General features: G+C 43.8%; 1 protein-coding gene across 2 annotated transcripts in view; it reads left to right on the forward strand.

The window, feature by feature from the left end:
* Positions 1-22,326, forward strand: part of PPP2R2B (protein phosphatase 2 regulatory subunit Bbeta) — a 306,812-nt gene that overhangs the window by 86,933 nt on the left and 197,553 nt on the right. The window contains exon 1 of one of the 2 annotated variants that reach the window (XM_006128563.2): positions 13,052-13,993. The exons of the other annotated variant lie outside the window; for it this stretch is intronic. Within the exon in view, the coding sequence (XP_006128625.1) occupies positions 13,924-13,993 (70 nt within the window). The 5' untranslated portion in view covers positions 13,052-13,923. Of the gene's footprint in view, positions 1-13,051; positions 13,994-22,326 lie in introns of those variants that run through there. 2 annotated transcript variants of the gene reach the window in all.

A 22,326-nucleotide genomic window follows, 5' to 3' on the forward strand; every position in this document is an offset into this window, starting at 1 on the left:
GACCTCTGTACAAGTACAGCGGCTGTGACGGTGCAGGACATGGTCACCCTCACGTTGCGGGCTGGGGGAGGGGGCTGGGCATCATCCTCTGCGTCCCCAGGGAGAACTGACCACTTCTCTTCTTTCTCTACAGCTGCACCAGCTGCTCGTGCAGGGCGCACCACCCCAGCCGGGACATGCTCCCGCACCCGCGGCCTGCTCCGGACTGCCAGCACGGAGCAGGAATACTGGGACCAGCACCTGGGGGCCCTGCGAGCCGTGCACCGCACACTACAGGTGTGGATGAGGGAAGACCTGCAGTTCCACCACGAGCTGCTGGCTGAAGTCCAAGGGCTGAGCACCAACCTGCAGCTCCTGCTGCAGAGCATGGTGCCCCGTGCTGGTCCTGCGCCTGCTGCCCCCCCAACTACTGTCCCTCCTCCCACTCCTGCCCCCCCACCCTCTTCCTCCTCAACCCCCACAACGTCTTCCTCAATGTCCACACCCCCCACCTCAACCTCCGCACCCTGCACCCCATCCCCCCGGGGACGCCGAGGCCCCCTCCCTCGCCATGTTGGGAGGCGGTTGGCCCGGCGAGACCTCCACCCCTGATCCTTGAGTTTCCCCACCCCCTCCTTTCCCTTGCTTCCCCCTTTTAGCTCCCTCCTCCCAGTTTTCCCCCTCCCCTCTCGCAGCCTCTCTCTTCCCCTCTCCCACCTCCTTTTCCCAGTTTCCCCGAGTTTTGTTAAATAAAGAGAGTTTCTAATTTTGACCACACATTATCTTTATTTTGTACATCAAGAAGAGGGGCTAGGGAAGGGTAAGTGGAAGGAGGTGAGGGAGGAATGGGGTACGAGCCCCCGATGGGAAGGACTGGGGTGGCTCTGCGGGCTTCTGGGGGTGGAAGCTCTCCTGCAGCCCCCCAATTGCCCCCTCTCCCCAGATGGCAGCCTGCGGCAAGTGCAGCCGGTCTGATGGCCAAGTGCTGTGATGTGCCCAGTGTGGGCACTCAGGGCACTCCAAGCCAGGACTGCTTTGGAAGTGGGGCACCCCTGAGAACTGTCTGTCCGGGGTGGGGGTCGGGACCCTTTAAGCACAGCCCTCGGCTAGCCTGAGACAGCATCTCCACGCTCTAAGTCCTCCTCTGATGCCCTGCCAGCACTGCTTCCGGCCATCCTTAACCTCGGTTCAGGGTCCACTTAATGTGGACGCGCTAGTTCGAATTAGCAAAATGCTAATTCGAACTAAGTTAGTTCGAATTAGCGCTGTAGTGTAGACATACCCTGAGAAAGCTGCTACCGGGCAGCTCTGGTTTCTTTACTTACTGGCTCCGCAGCCACAGAGCCTTGTGGCTCCTATTGGCTGAAGTTCACCATTTGTAGCCAAGGGGAGTCACGGGAAAAGCAGTGCCACTCAGTTCTGCTCCTAGCCCCACTCCTAGGACCCCAATGCTGGCCCCATGCTCAGGGCTCTGCTTCTGGTGCCCTGGCTGCTAGCCTTGGCTCCCAACCTCTACTTCACCCCACCCTTCACCATGGCTCTAGCCTTGGCCCCTTTACTGCTGTCTGTGTTTCTCATTCCTGGACCCATGGTCCCACTCCCAGATTCAGCTCCAGGAGAGGGGGGATGCAGGAAGGGTTAAGGGGGCCATAGGCTAAAAAGTTTGGGGACCACTGATCTAATGGCTGCCTTGTGCTTCCCTGGTCTGTTTATTGGCCCCACCTGTTGTCTCTTATCTGCTATTTGGATTGAAAGCTCTTCAAGCAGGAAGCTCCTTTTATGTTCATACAGCACCTCATACTGATGGGCTCCAATCCTTGGCTGTGGCTCTGAGGCATTTCTGCAGCATTTCTTCAATTAATGCAGTTCTACTAGTAATGAATAAAACTCCAAAGCATGTTACCTATTAGACTAAATCATCATATCTTAAGAAGTTGATTTTTCCACCTTAAGTAGGAGGTAATGCTGTGTAAATGATAGCCCCTCTCAGAATACATAGTGTAAGTTGGGAGCAAACAGAACTGCTTAAAAGAAATGAAATAATTTAATAATAGATATTGAACTTCCAACTGCAAATGACTTATCCAGGTTTTAAGGAGCAATCACATTTCAGAGATTGCTTTAGTTAAATGGAGGAAATTAACATACAGAATAGAGTACTAGTATAGTGTTAATTGAAAATTGTATATAGGCAGCAAGGGGAAAATTAATAAAAACCAAGTTTAAAATAATTTTTCTCACCTAATGATGCATTTAAAGTTTAAAAAATGAAGCCAGCAATTTAACCTATACCAGTAGTTACAAAAATGGATGTAGTGCTCAGAGATATTGAGGTAAAAATAATGTAGCTGGAAAAAGTTCTTCATCTCAGTTTTTATGGTAAGAATAAAACTGGTGATTTGATTGAATTATTATTAATTTACTTTTTAAGATCCCTAGAAATGAGCGCACAGAGACTCTTAGACATATTCTAATTAAAGCAAAAAATCAGTGGTCTAGAAAGTGCCCTGATTCTTCAAGGTATATCCAAGTATGTAACATGGTAGACACCTGGGGGGTTGGAGAACGCTGACAACTACAAGCTGACCCTTAGTGAATTCAATCTGCAAATGGGTTCCTGCTTAGGACAGCTAATGCGTTTAGTTATTATAAAGGCTTGCTCCTGGATTTTAGAGAGCTGAGAATAAATGAATTCAGCAGAGCAGTGCTATGAACCTTGCATAAAAAATAAGTGAATTGTGGAAATATTTAAATTATATGGTCCAGTGAGAAAATTTGCAGGACTTATGAATGTGCAAATATAAGTAACACATAATGGGGAAAGCAATATGCCCATTCAATGAAGGAAAAAGGTGTTAACACTCACTGAAACTGTAATAATTCGGAGACAGAGAAAAGGCTGCTGAAGAAAGGCTACGTCTAGACTGCAGTCTTCTTGCCCAAGAAGCTTTTTGCCAAAGAGATCTTCCACAAAAATGTTTTGCGCAAGAGCGCGTCCACACTGCAAAAGCACATTGAAAAAGTGATGTGCTTTTGCGCAAGAGTGTGTCCAGACTTCATGGACGCTCTCTCGCAAGAAAGCTCTGATTGCCTTTAACAGAATGGCCACCAGGGCACCTGTGCTTCTTCTGATAGGAAGTTTTTGTGCAAAAAAACACCTGTTTTCCATCCCCACACACCTTTTTGTGCAAGAGCTCTTGCGCAAAAAGGAGTTTTTCCTCATAGAAAGAGGAATACCTATACCGCAAAACCCCCTCTGTTCTGTCGATTCACTATACATTTTCTTGTGCAAAACCGCAAGAGGTGTGGATACTCTGTGGGTTTTTGCGCAAAAATGGCCGTTTTTGTGCAAAAACCCTGTAGTGTAGACGTAGCCCGAAAGTAATAGATTGTTGTTGATTTGTGTTTGTTCAGCAATAATCCCAACAATTCCAGGGGTTTGTTACTTGGCTAAACATTTGCTTTTGATTCAGACTTGTGATTTTAGGTCCAAATGTGAGAGAAGAAATTGTAAATCATAAAATATGAAGAGGGAAACAATTTGGTTGGATTTTTTTTTAAGCATGAGGGTGTGCAGTTTAGTTTCCATATTTTACTGACAGGAAAACAAGTCCAGAAAGGTGACATGATTTCCCAAAGTTATCAGGAGACCGGATCCAGGATCTAAATAGGGTTGCCAGGTGTCCAGTTTTCAACCGGACAGTCCGGTATTTGCACTGTGGTATTTGCATTGTCTGTCCGGTAGAAAAATTCAGAAAATAGGAGTCTACTTGGTAACCCTAGATCTAAACTAAGGTCTACCCAAGTCCTAATCTACTGCTGTATCCTTTACTCCACAATAATTTCCCATATAAGATAATAAATTATATGTATTTTAAAGAGTTTGTTTTACACCAGAATATGCTGGGTGAAAGGTTTAAATAATTATTTTTGTTTTTTATTGGAAAAAAGTCATGACTATTATGATTAGAATTCATAAAAATATTTGCTAACAAAATTAAAATTGAATTGCCTATTCAACTGTCATTTTAGTGCAAAGAAAATTTTTACTGTTACAAATCACAAAATAATTCAAATTAGTTATGGAAAGAATAATGGAAGCTTTACGAATTTCTGATTCAAAATTACTATGTATGGTAATTATTCAATACAGTGAATAATGTCTGAAGTTGAAATCTGACAAATTTAAAACTGTTCTTTTACTTCCCTTTTGCAAGCACATTGATTAAAAATTCTTTTACATATATTTAATTTCTTGAACTTTCCTATAAGTGTAATCTACGCAAAATGACTTTGCCTGATCAATGACCTGTTAGTAAGTTATAAGTGACACAAGTAATGAGATTTTTCTTTTCAATATGTGATTTATGTTATAGCCCTTGATAGTTTTGTAGGCCAGAATTCTACAGCAGTATTCCAGTCATACATTTGTGTACCTTGGTATTAAATAAATCTGGAGTAATTATGGATTTAATCTAGTGTAAGTGAGAGCAGAACCTACCCTGAAATATGCTCAAGTTGCCTAATTGAAAACTGGCTGTTGAGCATAAGCAGCAGCCCACAGCAGTTTTACACAGATTTTTGATAGATAAACTTTCTGCATATGGTTCTGTAAGGCATTACACCTCTAAGGCTATGTCTAGACTACATCCTTTTCTCGAAAAACGGATGTAAATTAGACACTTTGAAATTGCAAATGAAGCTGGGATTTAAATTTCCCACGTTTCATTTGCATAATGGCGGCCACGGTTCTTTTCAACATGGGGCTTTTCGATAGAAAAATGGCAGTTTAGACGGGGATCTTTTGAAAATAAAAACCTCTTTCAAAAGATCCTGTACTCTTCAAAAAATGAGGTTTACGGGATCTTTCAAAAAAGGGTTTTATTTTCAAAAGATCCCCGTCTAAACTGCCCTTTTTCTGTCGAAAAGCCCCGTGTCGGAAAAAAACTGGCTGCCATTATGCAAATGAAGCACAAGAAATTTAAATCCCGGCTTCATTTGCAATTTCGAGAAAAGGGATGTAGTCTAGACACACCCTAACTGTAAGGGAATGCCTATCATATGGGGATTGGTGATAAGATAATCAATCTCTTAAATGATAGATGCATAACTGAGTTCCTAAGTTGGCCTGGACATAACATTACACTGTTTTGCATCAACCACTTTCCTGCCCTGTGACAAAAATCCAGAAGGAACCATGGAATGAAGAATCTGAGAATTCACCTTTTACCTAACAAGGTCATGACATTACACTGAGGGTATGTCTACACTACCCCGCTAGTTCGAACTAGCGGGGGTAATGTAGTCATCCGCAGTTGCAAATGAAGCCCGGGATTTGAATTTCCCGGGCTTCATTTGCATGAAGCCGGCCGGCGCCATTTTTAAATGCCGGCTAGTTCGGACTCCGTGCCGCGCGGCTACACGCGGCACGGACTAGATAGTTCGGATTAGGCTTCCACGAGGCGTACAGCTAGTTCGGATTAGAAGCCTAATCCGAACTAGCTAGTCTGTGCCGCGTGTAGCCGCGCGGCACGGAGTCCGAACTAGCCGGCATTTAAAAATGGCGCCGGCCGACTTCATGCAAATGAAGCCCGGGAAATTCAAATCCCGGGCTTCATTTGCAACTGCGGATGACTACATTACCCCTGCTAGTTCGAACTAGCGGGGTAGTGTAGACATACCCTGAGGGAGCTATCGTGCTAGCTTGCCAATAGGGTTCATCTTAAAAGGATCTATGCACCCATTCAAAGGGCACAATACAATAGCTTAGAATGACTATCCTGTCGACTCCTGTATTCAGGGTGCATTCTTAAGCCCTCATTAACAGATTCTATCTCCTGTACTTCCACTGAAATAAGCAGCTTCAAAGAAACCAGTGCAATCTCAGCTGAATAATGAAGAATATAGAATCTTGCCCCAATGAGATTTTAATTATGATATTATAATCAAGAAAGGCAATCATTGCAGCAAATTCCTGTGTGTTACAATGGTATCCAATGTCTTTCTCCATTCACTGAACATCCATGGTGCTATCTTCAATCACAGTAATAATAGTGCTCACCATTCGGAAGCACTTCATTAGCCAAATAGACTTCTCCTGCATCAAAACACTGCTTAGAATTGACATGAGGGGTGAGCATTGAGCATCTCTGATCTTGAGGGTTAATATTGCTGTGGGCACCTGTAAATTGTACCAGTGATGTAAAGTTCACTCCAGTAGAGAATTGGCACAGTGGAGCAGACCTCTGCTGTGTCCCCTCTCAACTCCTGATACACCTTAATGTCTGGGCAAAAGGTGGGATCAGAGGCGCAGACCCAGATCTGACACTTATGCCCAGCAGAGTGTGCCCCTTGGATAGAGCAATTTGCTACTGGGAATTTATGTCCAGATTATATCCCCTTTATGCCACTTGAGTGGTGCAAAGGGAGCAGTATCTCAGCAGAGAATCTGGCTTTATAAGCTCAAAACCCTTTTTAAGAATTAATTAATCCTCACAATTTCTGAGACTGGTAAGAGGTAAAATATATTGTCCCCATTTTAAAGACAAAGACTAAGTGTTCTGCCTCAGAGTACACAGTGACCCACCGGCAAAGACGGGATTGGAAATTTGGGGCCCTCCTGACTTCCATCTTGGTGCTCATTCCTCCAAACTCCCAAGATAGATCCCTTGTATGATGCATATGTTTTGTATATCAAAGTAATAATCACAATTTCAGTTTTACTGTTTTTAGTTATTTGATTTTCTGGCTCCTGATGGGTTTCTTTCCTGTCTTTAGCTACTACTAAATCATTGCCAGGGTTTACTTTTTCCCTGGATCATAAAGATTCTGAAGAATTGGTTTGCCTTTGGACTGCTCCAGATGGCATACACGGTACATGGCACATATTTCCAAACCTACATTCAGAAGAGAATAGTCCAAAATTCCCTGATAGGATGCAGTAAAGAACTCATTTTCAACTCTGGTGGCATTCCACAGAAGATCTCAAGGCACTTAACACACATTAATGCTCATAGCAAGAAATCAGTGAGTGATGGAAGTATTAATATCCCAGTTTTACATGAAAGGAAACTGAGGCACCAAAAAGTTAGGTGACTTGCTTATTTGAATACATTCTCAATGGCAGAACTGGGAATATAATCCAATAGTCTGTGGTCTCCTATTCTAGCCCCTAGATCACCTATAATTCATCACCTGGTATATTTAATTATTTATTATTTATTTGTATTGTAGTGAATAGGAGTCCTAATCGTTGACCACAACCCCATTGTAGTAGGTGTTGGACTAATAATAATATGATGCATTAAATAATATTTTTTATAATTATAATAAACACTTTATCATGCTGTACACTGTATGAAAATATATAATATAAATAAAAGCCCATGTGCTGAACAGTTCACAATCTAACCATAAGAATCTAAAAACTTCAAGGCTCATACAGCATTGTGCTGGAATGGGCCTAATTCTGCACTTTCACCACTTTTACACTGGCCAAACTCTGGTTACTTCAGTGTAGATTACAATTAATTTACAGCCTTCAGAGACTCCAGTTCCCTTAGGGCTCAGCATTAAGGATAAAACCCAGACTCTAATTTATTACTGATACTAGTTATTGGATATCAGACTGGTTATTGGTATCAGACTGATTATTGGTTCCATAATGGAGAGCACACATTTCTTTTCTTGGAGCTAGCCAAATCTCTGTTCTGAATATTAGATTGGTGTCAGTTTACATTTTATACACTCTTTTCCGACTTCAGGGATATGAAAATATATATCAATATTCTCCTCTCTTGATGGCAGTAATAAGGTACGGATGTCCAGCTATGGAAATTATTTTTCCCACTGGCACCTGTCTCATTGGTACTCTCCTTTGACTTGTACTGAAGCACCTAACTGACCAGTCACCTGTTTAGTAACCACTAAAGGAAATTCATGTTGCATTTTGTTATTGTTATATCTGTTATTTACTCTGGGGTATATTATGATTTTTAAGCAAAATCTTTGGTAGGGGCCAGATTGTTTCTGTGTGTGTATAGAGGTGGGGTCAGGCAGCAAAAAGAGTCCCCAGGATCATTTTGGCTCATTCAGCAAAAATGTCCGTGCAGGGAACAGATGCTGGGATAAGAGCAGCACCCCTTTTAAAAGTTTTAATATGTGCTAACCCCAACCCGTGCTGCTCCACTTGTCACTGCAGGAGGCAGGAAGGGCCCAGCTCTTTCCCCATGACCTCTTTGTTGTGTCTAGCATTGGCACCGGTGCAAAATACCTCATTGCAAGAACACTGGGACCCAACTTGTGGATGCACAAATGGAATTTCTGCACTCTCTCTCCCTTCTTCCGAAATGCCCTCTGAGGGCTTGTCAAAATCTAGAATAATGTGCATAGTCCATCATTAATGAGAAATGCTATGACAACAAACCACATTATATATATATGGGACAGAGAAAAACATTCTGATCATTACTATTCATTATTTGTACTATGGAAGTGTCTAAGCACTCTGCAAATTCAGAACAAAATAGGCAAGGACTTTATAATAAGGTGAGAGGTTCCGTTTTCAAGTTTTCCAGGGATTATAGCTACCATAGTGATTTTAACAAGAATGTCCTTGTAAAGTCTCATCTAATTAGAGGATAATGGCTGGACATGAACCTTAATATAAAACCCCACAAGTAGGTATTAAACAAATTACGGGCCTCTTTGATTGTTGTCAAACTGAATTCAGTGTTGGCAACACCAATCAAAATTCATGAGTCAGCCCCTAAACGTCATGATACTTGCATACAGATGATGACATTTGAATATATCAGTAATACTAGAGAATGTTTTTATTTACTTCCTGGGTTATGAAACTTTACGATGTAATTGGGTCAGATTCTTGGGCAGTTCTCTGCAGCTAGGAGGGCTAGAATAGAAGCTTTCTTTTTTTAATGAAAGCTGAGATTTGCATATATTTACATGACTGTGGAAGCTGAAGACTTTATGAAATACACCAACAATCATGGCACTTGTGATAAAATCTTGAGAATAGGCAGCTAGATCTGTGTTGAGAACAGAAATTCCATTTTGTAAAGTATTTTGAGGTTATAAAAATCAGTTTTTTGAATAGAAATGAAACTAAAAAAATTTCAGATTCTCTAAAGGAAAATTCTAAAAGTGTTTTGTTTTGACAAAATCATATTGAGATGTTTTATTTCAATTTGACTCTTATTTTATATTACAAAATAAAAGCATTGAAACAAAGTAATTTCAAAATGAAAAATCATTTTTTTCATTCCAAGAATGTGAAATGGGATGTTTTGACACTCTTGAAATATTTTCTCCTCTTCCCTCCCTTTTTTCTTCCAAATAAAATGTTGGTTAAATAATGATTTTGCAAAGCATATGGATTTTGATAGAACTGCATTTTTAGATAGGAAATGGTTTGGTCAAAGTTTTTCTGACTAGCTCCGTTGGGAACTCTGGGTATATACATTTTTCACCACTGCCTTTTATAATTCATTGTACTTACAACTCTGACATTACACCAGAACAACACTCCCATGCCCTATAACTGAAATCACTGGAGCTCTGAACAGCCTCAAGGGTCTTCCCACATGGATGTGATTGCAGGATAGAAGCTTTCCTATGCATGTAAATATTAACACAGGTCCTTATTGCTCTTTTCCTCAGTGTCCCTCTCCCCCAGCATCCTGTTTCTTTTTACCTCTGTTCTGTTTTGTCTTAAAGTAGACTGTGAGCTCTTTTAGATAGCATCTGTAATTTTATGGCATTGTGAGGGGTTGAGCTAGGCCCAAAGTCCCCTTGACGGAGGCCTCAAGGTCTTGCCATGCTAGTTCTGGGAAAGGAGCAGTGGAGAGCTGCAGCATCAGACAGAATCAGTTTCTTGTTGGAACAAGGGGAGTGCAGGTGGTGCTCCTGGCTGGCAAAGGGAATTGTAGCACAATGGATAGCTCAGTGGTAGCAGGGATTGGGGAAGTGAGGAAGAGCTCCTGACTGGCTGCTGGGCCTGCACTTAGGCTCTGAGCTAAGGGTAAGGTTGCTGTGAAGGCTGGGGACGTGAGGAAGCAACTCAGGGAATTAAAGGCCCTTGTCCTGGAGGGGCTCAGCAACATTTGGCTGCTATTCTGTGGGTGCCTGAGCTGGAACTTGGAGTTGTGGGTGGGGTTGGATCCCCTCAGATGCCATTGGAAGTGGGCCTACAATTGGACAGCAATAACCCACTAGAAGAGAATCTGATCAAGAGGCCCAGCTGGAAAAGTGCCACCAGAAAGGACTAAGAAGATAAAACCATTGGCTCCACTGGGGCTGTGTCCTGACATCAGAACCAGAACAGTTTGAAGACCACAGACACACCCTGACCACAAGGGGGTGCTCATGAGAGGTGGGTGCCATGTTGATACTGGGTTTAGCACAATGCTGTCCATTATGTGAAAGATCATATCTGGAATGGTAATGAATAGCTTTAAGGAGCATACAGGGTCTTAAGCAGGTCCTCTGCAGTGAGTGAATTTCACCCAAATATCTAAATGCTATAAAGTAGGTTAGAATTCCCATGTTATTCCCAAAGTGTCATTGGTAAGAAAAAAGGAATTCTGATTTAAAAAAAAATATATTGATTTGCCTATTTGGAGACATTAATTTAAGAAGCTTGCATCTGATCTTGTATTCTTGATGTAAATAGCAAAATTCCCAAGGATTTAAATAAAGGTGTAGACTCCCTATGTAGTCAAACAAAAATGATTGTTTTTATTATTAATGACACTTTAGATTATTCAAACTAATTGTAATTATAGTATTAGCATAATAGGAAAACTTATCACAGATGAAGGCTGTACTGTATTCGATGTCATACAAACAGAACAAAAAGACAGTCCCTGACCCAAAATCTTTCTATCTAAGTAAAATTTTAAATGTTGAACTTAATTTTCACATCTTATGTCCTTGCACTTTGCTCATCTTGGACAAGGACAGTAGACCAATCATTTTAGCTCTCTGGTTCTCCTGCAGTAGCTTAGGGGCTCTCAGTCTTCATTGTACCATAGTCCCTTCCTAACAACAAAAATTACAATATGATACCAGGAAGGCTACTGAAACCTGATCCTGCCTGAGCCCTTCTGCCCTGTACGGGGGACTAAAGCCTAAACCCCGTCACCCTGGGCAGGGGGCCAAAGCTGATGTTCAAGAGCTGCAGCCCTAGGCAAGGGACCTTTAACCTGAGTTCCCGCCCATCCACCTTGGGTTTCAGCTTGAACCTCAGGCTTCAGTCTAACAGCATCCTTGGTGACCCCTTTAAAATAGTCATAACCTGCTTGGGGGTCTCAACTCACAGTTTGAGAACTGCTGCCGTACTAAAATATTTTCCCATACTGAAACATTTTGATAATCTGACATTCCTGTCATAGGCAAAACTTCAGGCAGAGCCATGAACAGTTTTACCTACATACATTCTGCAGGATCAGACCCTTAGGCTGCAAAACTGCAGAGGAAGCTGTGTGATCAAACAAGCACATTCTTTGCTAATGAAATGCAACATTTGAGCCTAAATTACAGCATCTTTTTAATTCTGCCTCCTGCTTCTGTGGTTGCGCTCTTCCACTCTGGCTCTTACCTGCCCCTGCTAGAGGCAAGCCTTTTGCTACCCTGGTGGAAAGCATTATCGTACCTGACCCATTTTACATGTGACTGAGACTCGGGGCAGAGCCCAGATCCTCAAAGGTATTTATGCATCTAACCGCCATTGAAATCTGTGGACCTGGACTCAATAGTCTGATTCTGCCAAACTTACTGCCACTGAAGTCAGTGGGTCTGTATTGCAAGGCTTACCTTGTAATAAGCTACAAATTGAACTACGTCAATTACATAGCTTATTTCAAAATAGGGAGCATCTACAGAGCTCTTATTTTGAAGTAGAGCACTCTTCCTCTGACTTCCCTTACTCCTCATACAATGAGGCTGCGTCTAGACTGGCAAGTTTTTCCGCAAAAGCAGCTGCTTTTGCGGAAAAACTTGCCAGCTGTCTACACTGGCCACTTGAATTTGCGCAAAAGCTCTGATGTTCTACTGTCCGAAATCAGTTCTTCTTGCGCAGATGCTTTGATGTTCCCGTTTGGGCAAAAGCCCTTTTCTGGAAATGTTTTTGTGCAACAGGGCCAGTGTAGACAGCTCAGGACTGTTTTGCGCAAAAAAGCCCCAATCGCGAAAATGGCGATTGGGACTTTCTTGCGCAAAACCGTGTCTAGACTGGCACGGACGCTTTTGCGCAAAAGTGTGACTACTTTCTTTGTGACTACTTTCTTCCACTATTTGATCTGAGGAAGTGGGTCTGGCCCACGAAAGCTCATCATCTAATAAACCATCTTGTTAGTCTTTAAAGTGCTACATTGTCCTGCATTTTGCTTCAACTACCCCAGACTAACACGGCTACATTTCTATCACCATGCCAATCTAGACGCTCTTTTCCACAAATGGTTTTAACAGAAAAGCTTTTCCGTTAAAAGCATTTGCGGAAAATCATGCCCGTCTAGCCATAGCCTGAGAGTTACAGGAGTCGGAGTAAGAAGTCCTCCAGCTTGACAGTATTTTGACACTATTTTGAAATAACTGCTTGCAGTGTAGGCACGGATTACGTTATTTCAGAATAGCGCTAGTTATTTCAAAATAGTGTTGCAGAGCAGAGGTACCCTACGTGTTAGGGCTGGTGTGTTTTCCCTACCCTAACCCCAACTGATGCACCAAGGTGACATCTCTAAGAGGCAATGCTTGGGACAGATCTCCCAGCCTCTGTCCCACCAGCCCTGGCCTAAACCAGGAAGCGCCATGCACCAAGAACTGGCGCTGTCCCAGTGAAACGAGCCCAGGCCGGTGCAAAGGTGTCTTCCATCCAAACCCACACCTTGTGCTTTAGCGGCTGAGCAGTGTGTGCGCAACAGGATCCGTTCCGCAGCCTTCCTCCTCGACCCTTCCCAGCGGGCTGAGCACAGGGCCCCCCGACAGCGAGCCCCGCCTGGGCTAGAGGGCGGCGACCCCTAGAAGGCGCCGGGTCAGCCACTCCCCGGGCGCCTCGGCGCCTCCGCTCCACTGCAGCAGAAAGGTGCGCGGCCGCCGCCGCTGCGGCCGGGGGAGAGTCCCCAGGCTGCCGACGCGGTTGGACGGAGCCGCGCTGTATGGGAGGAGCTTGGGCTTTAATGCACCATAAGGCTCTAGCAGCCAGCAGCCGCCGCGCGAGCTCCCCTTCAGCCGCTTCCTGCAGCGCTGCCTCTCCTTGAGCCTGCGGCTGCCGCCAGTGGGGCGACCCCCGCGGTGCCTGCTCAGCCCGCCGCTAGCTCTGCCCCCGCTAGGGAGACACCCACCAGGGCCGCAGCTCTGCAAGGTCCCTGCCTTCCCCCCCCCCCCCCCCCCCAAAAAAAAGAAAAAAAAAGCCCTCCCGGAGCCGCGGACACCATTTTGTGGCTAGCGGCCGCCTAGCTGGGCGAGCCGGGGGCTGCATGCGGAAGGGAGCTCGCCGGCGCCAGGGGAACCTGTTGGGCACCGCCACAGCAGCGCTCGCCGCCCAGCCCAGCTGCGGCACTTCGCGCTGAAGCGGGGGCTTGCGGCAGCCTCGCTGGAATTGGCCCAGCAGCAGCAGCAGCCCTGAGAGGAGGCGGTAATTTGGACCTAGTGCTGCAAACTGCACCAGCCCCCGGGGAGGGTGCAGCACCAGCCCGGGTTTTACACCGTGTGCATCGCCATCCCTGGGCGGAGGAGAGCTGGACCTTTGCGGCAGCGGGAGACTGAGGCGAAAGCTTGCTGGGGCGGGTTTCTCCCCTCAGAGGGTCGGACCATGCTGGGCTCAAGGCAACTCCCCTTCCCTCCTCTGCGCTGAGCCTGGCCGCGTCGGGGAGATGATGGATACTTGCCTGCCTGTTCTCACTTCTCACAAAAGTAAGGCTGCTGTAAATGGAGGAGGACATTGATACCCGCAAGATAAACAACAGTTTCCTGCGCGATCACAGCTATGCAACAGAAGGTAAGTGCCTGCCGAGGAGCCCACCGTGCGGAAAGCCGCTGGGGGCTCGCTTGCCTCTGCGGGGCTCAACTTGGATCAAGGGCATAGCCGGCTGCAGAACGGCTCCTGCATCTAAAAATAGCAGGCGTGGGTGTAGCAGAGCCTGTCGCCATGGCTCGGAAAGGGCTAGAAGGTGTTGCCGGGGTGGCAGCGGATTGCCACTGTGGGAGCGAGGCGGCCTTGGGCATTGAGCAGCAGGTGGAGCAGGGCAGCGCATCCCTTAGGGAAAGGCCAGAGGGGCCTGTGGGTGTGGGGGGGAGGGCTGAAGCTATGCTTTATCCTTTGAGTCACATCGAGGGTGGTGATCCTCACTGGGATTCGGCTCCGCTCACATCTTTCTGTGTCAGCCTCGCCTCCCCACTCCCAGATGTCACCAGCCTCCCTCAAACCATTTTTTTTGCCTTTATGGTGCCATATTACAAAATGAAATTTAACTCATGGTTGCCTCAGGGCAGGGCATCAGTTCCTGCCCATTCATTCCTCTTCAGTATTATATTACACATCCAGAGGACAGGAAAAAGCCCCAAGCATGCGAAGCCCCAAAATATTGCTGATGTGTGACGAATAAATCTGGTGTCAAACGGCAGGGGCTGACAGCAGCCAGTCAGGTTCCGATGCACGCATTCAGAATGCAATGGGTACCCATTTACTTATTAATTCTGCAGCAGTGGATTCTGCTGAATCAACAGTGAGCGGAAGTGGAGTGGGTTTAAAGTGTTCAAACATCTGGGATTTGTCTGGAAGGGAAACAGAAGGGAGAAGTGCTTTCTTTATTCTCTGTCCTTCAGTTAACCCATTAAAGAGGTTAGACAACACTGTGCCTGGTAGATTTTCACTATTAAAGGTGCAGTTCTACCTCCCACTGAAACCAATGGGAGGTTTTGGTGTGCAAGGAATGCAGGATTGGACCCCAGCCTTGCAGATGAATAATGGAAGAACCATCACTACAGTATTGAGAGGAAGCTAGCTGAAATCAGGGGCATTTTTCCAGGCTTTAAAATCCTACCCACTGCTCATGCAGTGGGTGAGAATGAATAATGTATTTGTAGTAAACTGTCCTGCTAATATCATGCTGTCTTATTAATAGTTTTTGGCCTTTTTTACATTGAGAGCATTTGGAAAATATCAGGAGTCTCAATGCCTTGCATGCAAGGCAAATAACTACACTGGCCATCCTTATTTTAGAAACAGGGAAACTGAGGCAATGATGTAAATTGATTTGCTCTCTGTTGTAAAAGCCATAGCTGAATTAGAGAACAGGAAGTTCTGAGATCTAATATGTGACACAGATCCCCACACCAACCCTGTCACCAGAAAAAACAATATCTGTTTGGCTTTTAATTTGAAAATGAAAATTGTATTACTTTGCCCTTTGACTTTATTCCTGTCTGTCTTTTGGGAGGCAACATGGCCTGAAGGAATGAATGTGGAATTGGAAGTCAGATGATTCAGGGCACTGATCCTGACCATTGGGTGACTTTGGCAAATCACTGCAGCCTCATGCCTCAGTTTCCCCTTCTGTCAAATGGGGATAATGCATAACTCTCTGTTTTGCCGGAGTGTTATGACAGCTAATTAGCATTTTATCCGTTAACAGTGTTATTTAAATATGAATTATTTGTAATTACTATTGTGATAATTGGAGAGCTTGTGGAATATCAAGTAGACATTAAATTACAATTTGAGGCCATCATGCATTATATTCTGACAATATTGTTGGTATCTTGAAAGAATTTGAACATTACATTTTTTTAACTTTTAATTTTGGGAAGTTCAATATATAATATAAATGAAAATATTTAGGGTTATATTTCCACAATAATTATGTTCCTCTTGATACTTATTTCCTGTAGGATTTCCACATTAAGTATAGTCTGACTAGCCTTTTGCAAAAAGGTGGATTGGCTGTATATAATTCTGCCAAAAACAATGCATACAGTACCTCATCCCCAGCTAAACATTTCAGGTTTGGCCCCTGGTGCATTTGCATGTGGCTTTCCTATTCTAGTATGGTGGGGGAGGGTGATATCACATGACCTTGTAAAGTTAAAGAAACAGAATGCAAGATGTAATGCACATTTCACACTGCATTGTGCCACACAGAGGCAGCCTCCATCAATGGGTAATTCCCAAAAGGATGGATAGGAGAAGCACCTACTTGCCATTGCAGGTTTTCAGGCATCAGAAATATTAGTAATCTCAAAAGTCTTGTGCTTCCCCATTCAAACTGCAGCCATTGTTCAAAAAGGAGAAAAAAAATGAATCCTCTTGTTAATCTGAAACCTTACAAGGAACCCCTAAAACAAAAAATCCCTTCAACCAGGAGTCCAGATTAGATTCTTTCCTGGTTCATTCTCCTGAGGTGCAATTGGCCATACACAGAGAAAATCAAATATATGCACAGAGAAGGGGACTTTTGATTTGGATGTGTCCGTGTGCCATTAGATGGGAAAATGAATTGTTCAAAGACCTGGGACACCTAGTGATCCATGGATTAAAACACTGATTATGTGCAAGTTAGTGCTATTGTGGACAGGTCATTTTTCACTAGTATAAAATAAAATTAGGAAAAAAGACACCTCTGTTCAATTAATCTTTCAGTTGTTCTGAACACCATTCCTTTCACTCATGTTTATATGCAACACTTCTAAATGGAACCAAAGTACTGTACACACACTATGGACTACATTTATTTCTGAATATCTGCCAGCAAACCCAGGACTCTGAACCTTAGTGTTGGAAAGTTTTTGCTAAGGTGAGGGCCAAAAGGGGGCAGCCCCCAGTATAGTCTGGACATGGATAGCAGAGGTTAAAACATCCAAAAAGTAATGCAGTGAGGATTTTTGGGAGGCATCCTGTCTTGGTGTATGGGGAGAGCAGTGCTGCAAATGTCTCCCTGTAGGGGGCAGCTGTTACAGCTGACATATTAGTGCCATTTGACTCCCATTGTAACCTGCTCAAAACTCAGTTTCTCTGCTGTGAAGGATGACTGGCTGAATTGAACCTGCCGTGATTTAAACTTCCTAATGCTAGGAAGTCTGTGTATTTCAAACCTGATGCTTTAAACTCTAAAGCAGCATTTCTCAAATGGGAGTCGCAAGGGTCCCTTAGGGGGTCTGAGAGTCATGTCTGGCTCCAGGGATGTCTGTGAATCACCTCTGGCGCTGCCAACCCTGCTAATCAACTCCTCTGCTTCCCTCCCAGTGCCTCCTGCATAACTGGTAAGAGAGGCAAGGATAGAGTCTTGTGGGAAGGGGTGGAGTTTTTTAACTGTTTAAATTTAATTGTAATAAAAATAAAGAATAGTTCCTTACCCAGACGTATTTATAGATCTCTGCTTAATAATAGTAACAATGAAATAAATAATAGTGCGACAAATGTAAATAAACATAATTAGGCTTGAGAGTCTGTGGAAAAAGTTTAAATCAGAACATGAGTCCTTGGGTTGCTAAAGTTTGAGGACTGCTACCTTAAATCTTTTTTCCAATTGTTGCATGGCAAATTCCCCTGAAGAATTCCAGCAAGAACAGCTCAATGCAACAAACTACAGAACCATAGTGCTTCTTTCCTTAAAAATGAAATTGAGGAATCTTCCTTAATTATACCCCTGGTCATCTAATCAATAACTTACTAGCTCAGAATAAAATATCTCCATTGCTGGACTTTAAGAAGTGCATGAAAATATTTCATAGCTGTATATAAGCTAGGCATTTCTTTTGCACATAGCATGCTTTGATGGACTTTTAATTCCTCTTGAAATATTTCTATTAGAAAAAGGCTCAGTGTGCTGTGAAATGCTGTAACTGGTTAGTGCATGATGTGAGTAGAAAAAAATCATAGAAAAGTAGCAGCTGTCTAAAAATATTTAATTGATAACATTTCTTCTGTTAAAAATCCTTACAAGGCCTTTGTGGTATATTAATACTTGCTTTTGAAGTGAGGTTGCCCATAGTATGTTTAAGGGAAGAAGTAAATGGCATTATGTAATTTGAGTTAGTGAAGTGTTGTTGCTACTTAAATTGGTTTGAGATTTTTATGCAAATGCAGGATAAATATGGTATTTCAAATGCATTCACTTGAGCAGTGCACAGACCTACCAGCAATGGAGGGAAAAATCAGTGCTATTAGAACTCTGCTTTACAGTTGTCAAGAATTATTAAGCTATTGAATGTAATAAACAGCATCTGTATAAATTACTGACAAGTGTTATGAAATTCACCAGAACAAGGCAATGATGAAAAAATGTGTATTAAATTTCATTGCGGAGGAATTGCCATTCCATTATGGGTCACTTTATGACCAAGAAATGATATAAAATTTTCACAGAATGGGAAGTATTCCATATAATGCCCCAGAAATCCTTTTCTTCTTTGTTGCATAAATCAACTTTTTTGTGAACAGCAATTTTAAAAATGCAGAATAATTGCTTGAAAATTGAAAAGCTTAAGAACCTTTATTCTGAGTGAAATGGAGCCTGTTTTTGCTTCAGATAGGTTCCTTAGCTTGAACCAAAAGGCAAATCCATTATATGTTTGTCTTCAGATTTCAATGTGACTATTTTGCATAGCCCTGGTATTTACCCCGCACTTATCTGAAACCCTGTAGGTGGCTTGTAGGACAGAAAAGTACTGATGGAGGGCGAGGGTGCGTGTGAATAATATTAAGCTTCCAGTGACGAATGAGAAGCACTGGGTTCATGATGGACTGCTTGTATTCTGCAATTTCTAGTGCAAAGGGAACTGCAGCTATTAGCACTTAAATCTAGTAAAACTATATGCCAAATAATCACTCAGCAGTGCTTCACCCTGATTTCCAATGATCTTTCACTTGTGTAATAGTGCAGAGCTGAGTAGAGAACTACCCGGGGATTGACCAGAGCCCCCAGTGCATACTGTTCCTGTCAAGAAACTTATGGGTGTGGGTTAAGGCTAACTGAAACCTGGATCCACAAAGAATTTACCTGTTCAAACCTCTCAGACTTCCCAATCCAATTTCCTCCTCTTACAGAACCTTCTTACTCATTTCCAGCCCCTTCCTCTCTATGCAAACTTACTTCTCTGAGCCCCATCTTTTCCTCCTCAGCCCCATGTGCTACTTCTACATTTACTGAATAAAGTTCCTTCCTTGTTTGGCCAGAGGTCAGAAAAGAACTTGTCAGCCATGTGCAGGCTGACTGCTACACTTTCTTGCCCACAATCTCCCATTTCCTCACCCCATCTAGGCCATAAGACATGTACTTTGATGGACTTGCGCAGGGGAGAGAGTCGCCTTAGTCACTTTGCAGTTACTGAATCCTCCCCTGAGGCTGCTGGGATTGAGCATGTAATGTAGCTATTGCGATTTGGGGTCAGGAGGCAGCCAGGTTGTTAGAGAAGCCTGCAATGAGGAGAGAATCATTGCGGGGGAACAATTGGGCTGGATGAGGATGTCTGCAGAGCAAGAGAGGGCTTAATGATCCACTGCATTGATTGAGCATGTAATGATTCTTTGTAAGAGCAAGTTGTGAGATTTCAGATCCATGATAGAAGAGTTAAATGACATCCCATGGGCGATCTTGCTTGGATTACTTCTGTTTGTTACGTATATGAAAGATTTGGGAAGGACAGCTAGTGGGCAAGGGACATCGGATGCAAGACTGTCTTTACAGTTTGGGGATACAGTTCTAAATTCTCCTCCCTCCGACTTCCATGAGAGATCCAACTGAGTTAAGGTGAAATGAACAAGGACCTAAGGCTATGACCCGTTTGGGTTTGAAACCAATGTGGACTGGATATTAGACCTATTATGCAAGCAACCAGGAAGACATCTATGTCTGGAAGACCACGATTCTATGTGACTATAAGTGCCAGGAAATCCCATCTCTTCTATTTTTCTAAACACCTGGAAACAGCCCCCACTTTGGTTGCTCCCCAGATTTTGCATCTCAAATCAGATTCTTGCAGTTCTTACCAACATGATTGCTCCTGCAGTAGTTACCTGGTCTTGAGTGGGTCAAAGGGTAACTCCTGTGTGGAGTTGTAATACCACTGAAGTAATTAGGCTCAGATCCTTAAAGACACTTAAGCTTCCAAATTCCATTGCAGTCTGTGGAAATGGGGCCTTAGAGCCGTGATTGGCAACCTGCGGCCCACGGGCCACATGTGGTTCATGAGGGTTCTGTGTGTGGCCCTCAAAACATTTTGCTTACTGTTTCCCATGCACAGGGTTGCTCGATTCTGCTGGTTTCTGTCCGCATAGCTTTTTTTATTTTCTACTGGCATGCACTAAAATGACACGCACGTAAAGCAAGGCCACGTGATGTGGAGTGTGTGCTGACTGCACACAATATCGACGGTGAGAGCCATGCACTCCCTCTGCATCTAATCCAAGTGCTTCTATGGTTCAATCAGCAGACCTCACAAATTATAGGTACGCAAGTGGAGTTAGGATAGGGTACTTTTGCTGGGAGACTCTTGGATATGATGATCTTGTGGTCCACTAAGATGAAGGCCCACTCACCAGCCTAGTGTGCCCAGTGCTGCCTTAGAGACTAGCCCTTTTCCTGGGAAGGGAACTACAGTGAGCCTATCAATAGGCAAATAAGGACTTTACTGAAACAAGCACTAGGTGGCTCCCTGACAGAAAGCTAGGCTGCATATTTTTGAAAAGCTCAGGACACACTAAGTGTAGGTTCCCAGGCATTAATTCTGTCTGCCCTAGGCATCAAGCAGAAACACAAGTGTGGTTCGTTAGTAACCTTCATGCACAGAAACTGATCAGAAAAGGCACTTGGAAACTGATCAGAAAAAGGCACTTGGAATTTTCCCATCACTTTCTCTCTCTTCCCCCTTTTACTATTACTACTACTTGGCAGACTGACTGTGTGATGTACAGAACATTTTTTTTTTTTTGGTGGATGGAATTGGAATCATGTAATGATTCCCTTTGCATTTATTCTGGGGCAAATCAGGTGTAACACCATTTGACTTCTGTGGCGGTACATTGGTGTGAAAAGAAACTGAGGCCTCAGGGCATCTAGGATTCCAGGGGGAAATTCTAAGGAGGAAAATAGTCCCTGAGCTGTTTAGTCCATCAAGATTAAGCCTTAAGCCGTGGCGCCGGACCGAAATGTGGTCAGTGTGAGACAGTCAGCACTTCTTAGTTAGCCTTGTCTGCAGAGCCTAAGTAGCCAGCACTTCCCACAATGCCCCGGTGCTCCCAGCACCTCCTTTCTGGGGGCTAGGAGACCCTCTGTACCGGTCTGTTCTAGCCAGCCTGTCCACTTCCGTTTTTCAGTGCTCACCGTGCCTGGGAGATGCCTCACCATTGTGGAGCGTGTTCCCAGTGGAGGCCATGTTCAAAGGACCCTGGGCCATGTGTTGAGCCCCATGTAAACCCAAACCGCATTGCAGGCCGCAAATAAATGGGCCTCAGCCCCGCTCTCAATCATGCTTGCCCTCTTCTCTGTCTATACTATTACTGTGGGTCAGTCATATCTGCGCTACGTTCTAGTTCTGAAGTAACTTTTAGAACATGTCATTCTCCCTCCCATTCCCAAAAAAATGAAGATTAATCTGACCTTTACAAAGAACATATAACTAGACGCCGTCTCACCAGTACTTCAGCAAAGCTATAAGATATCTTGGAGCTGTCATATGCATAAATTGTCTGACATGTATTGCAAAGGGCAGGTTTAGTTTCTTTTATTATCTTCTGCACTTGGGTGAGGGGGAGGGATTCATAGGCTTTCATTGCAATTAAAGACAGAACATTTCTGTTGCTAATTTCCTCATATAACAGGATCCAAGATCATTGGCCCATATGCTTCATCCTTCTCACCCCCCCCCCCAACATCCTCCTCCTTCCAATTGTCCAGCAACCACATTGGTCTTTGATTCATTTGTGTTGTGTTGTATCTAATGCTGCTGGCAGGCATTCCAGGACATTCTGCAGAGTGCAAATTAATGCATTTTCCCTACACTGACAGAATTTTTAAAAAGATTAGTCTACTTACCAGGGCTGGTTTTTGCTGTGCTGGGAACCTAAAAGCTTTTTACTTTCAGCATCAGCCAGAGAGCACTCATATCAAGTTATGACAGCAACTTAAAAAAAAAAACCTATCTATAGTCACCTTCTTAGAAGCATGAAAAAGCATCTTCTCTTCCTTTTTCTCGTGCGCTGTATTAAAGATGAGTGCTGTCCAATATCTTCCCATGGAATGGTCGATATCATTGCTCGATGGGGCGGGTAATTAACCTGGGAACCTCATTAAAGTTGTTATAACCTATAGATATTTTTGAACATGAAACTAAATA

This window comes from Pelodiscus sinensis, chromosome 17, assembly GCF_049634645.1.
Source record: "Pelodiscus sinensis isolate JC-2024 chromosome 17, ASM4963464v1, whole genome shotgun sequence".
In the NCBI taxonomy this organism is placed as follows: domain Eukaryota; kingdom Metazoa; phylum Chordata; order Testudines; family Trionychidae; genus Pelodiscus; species Pelodiscus sinensis.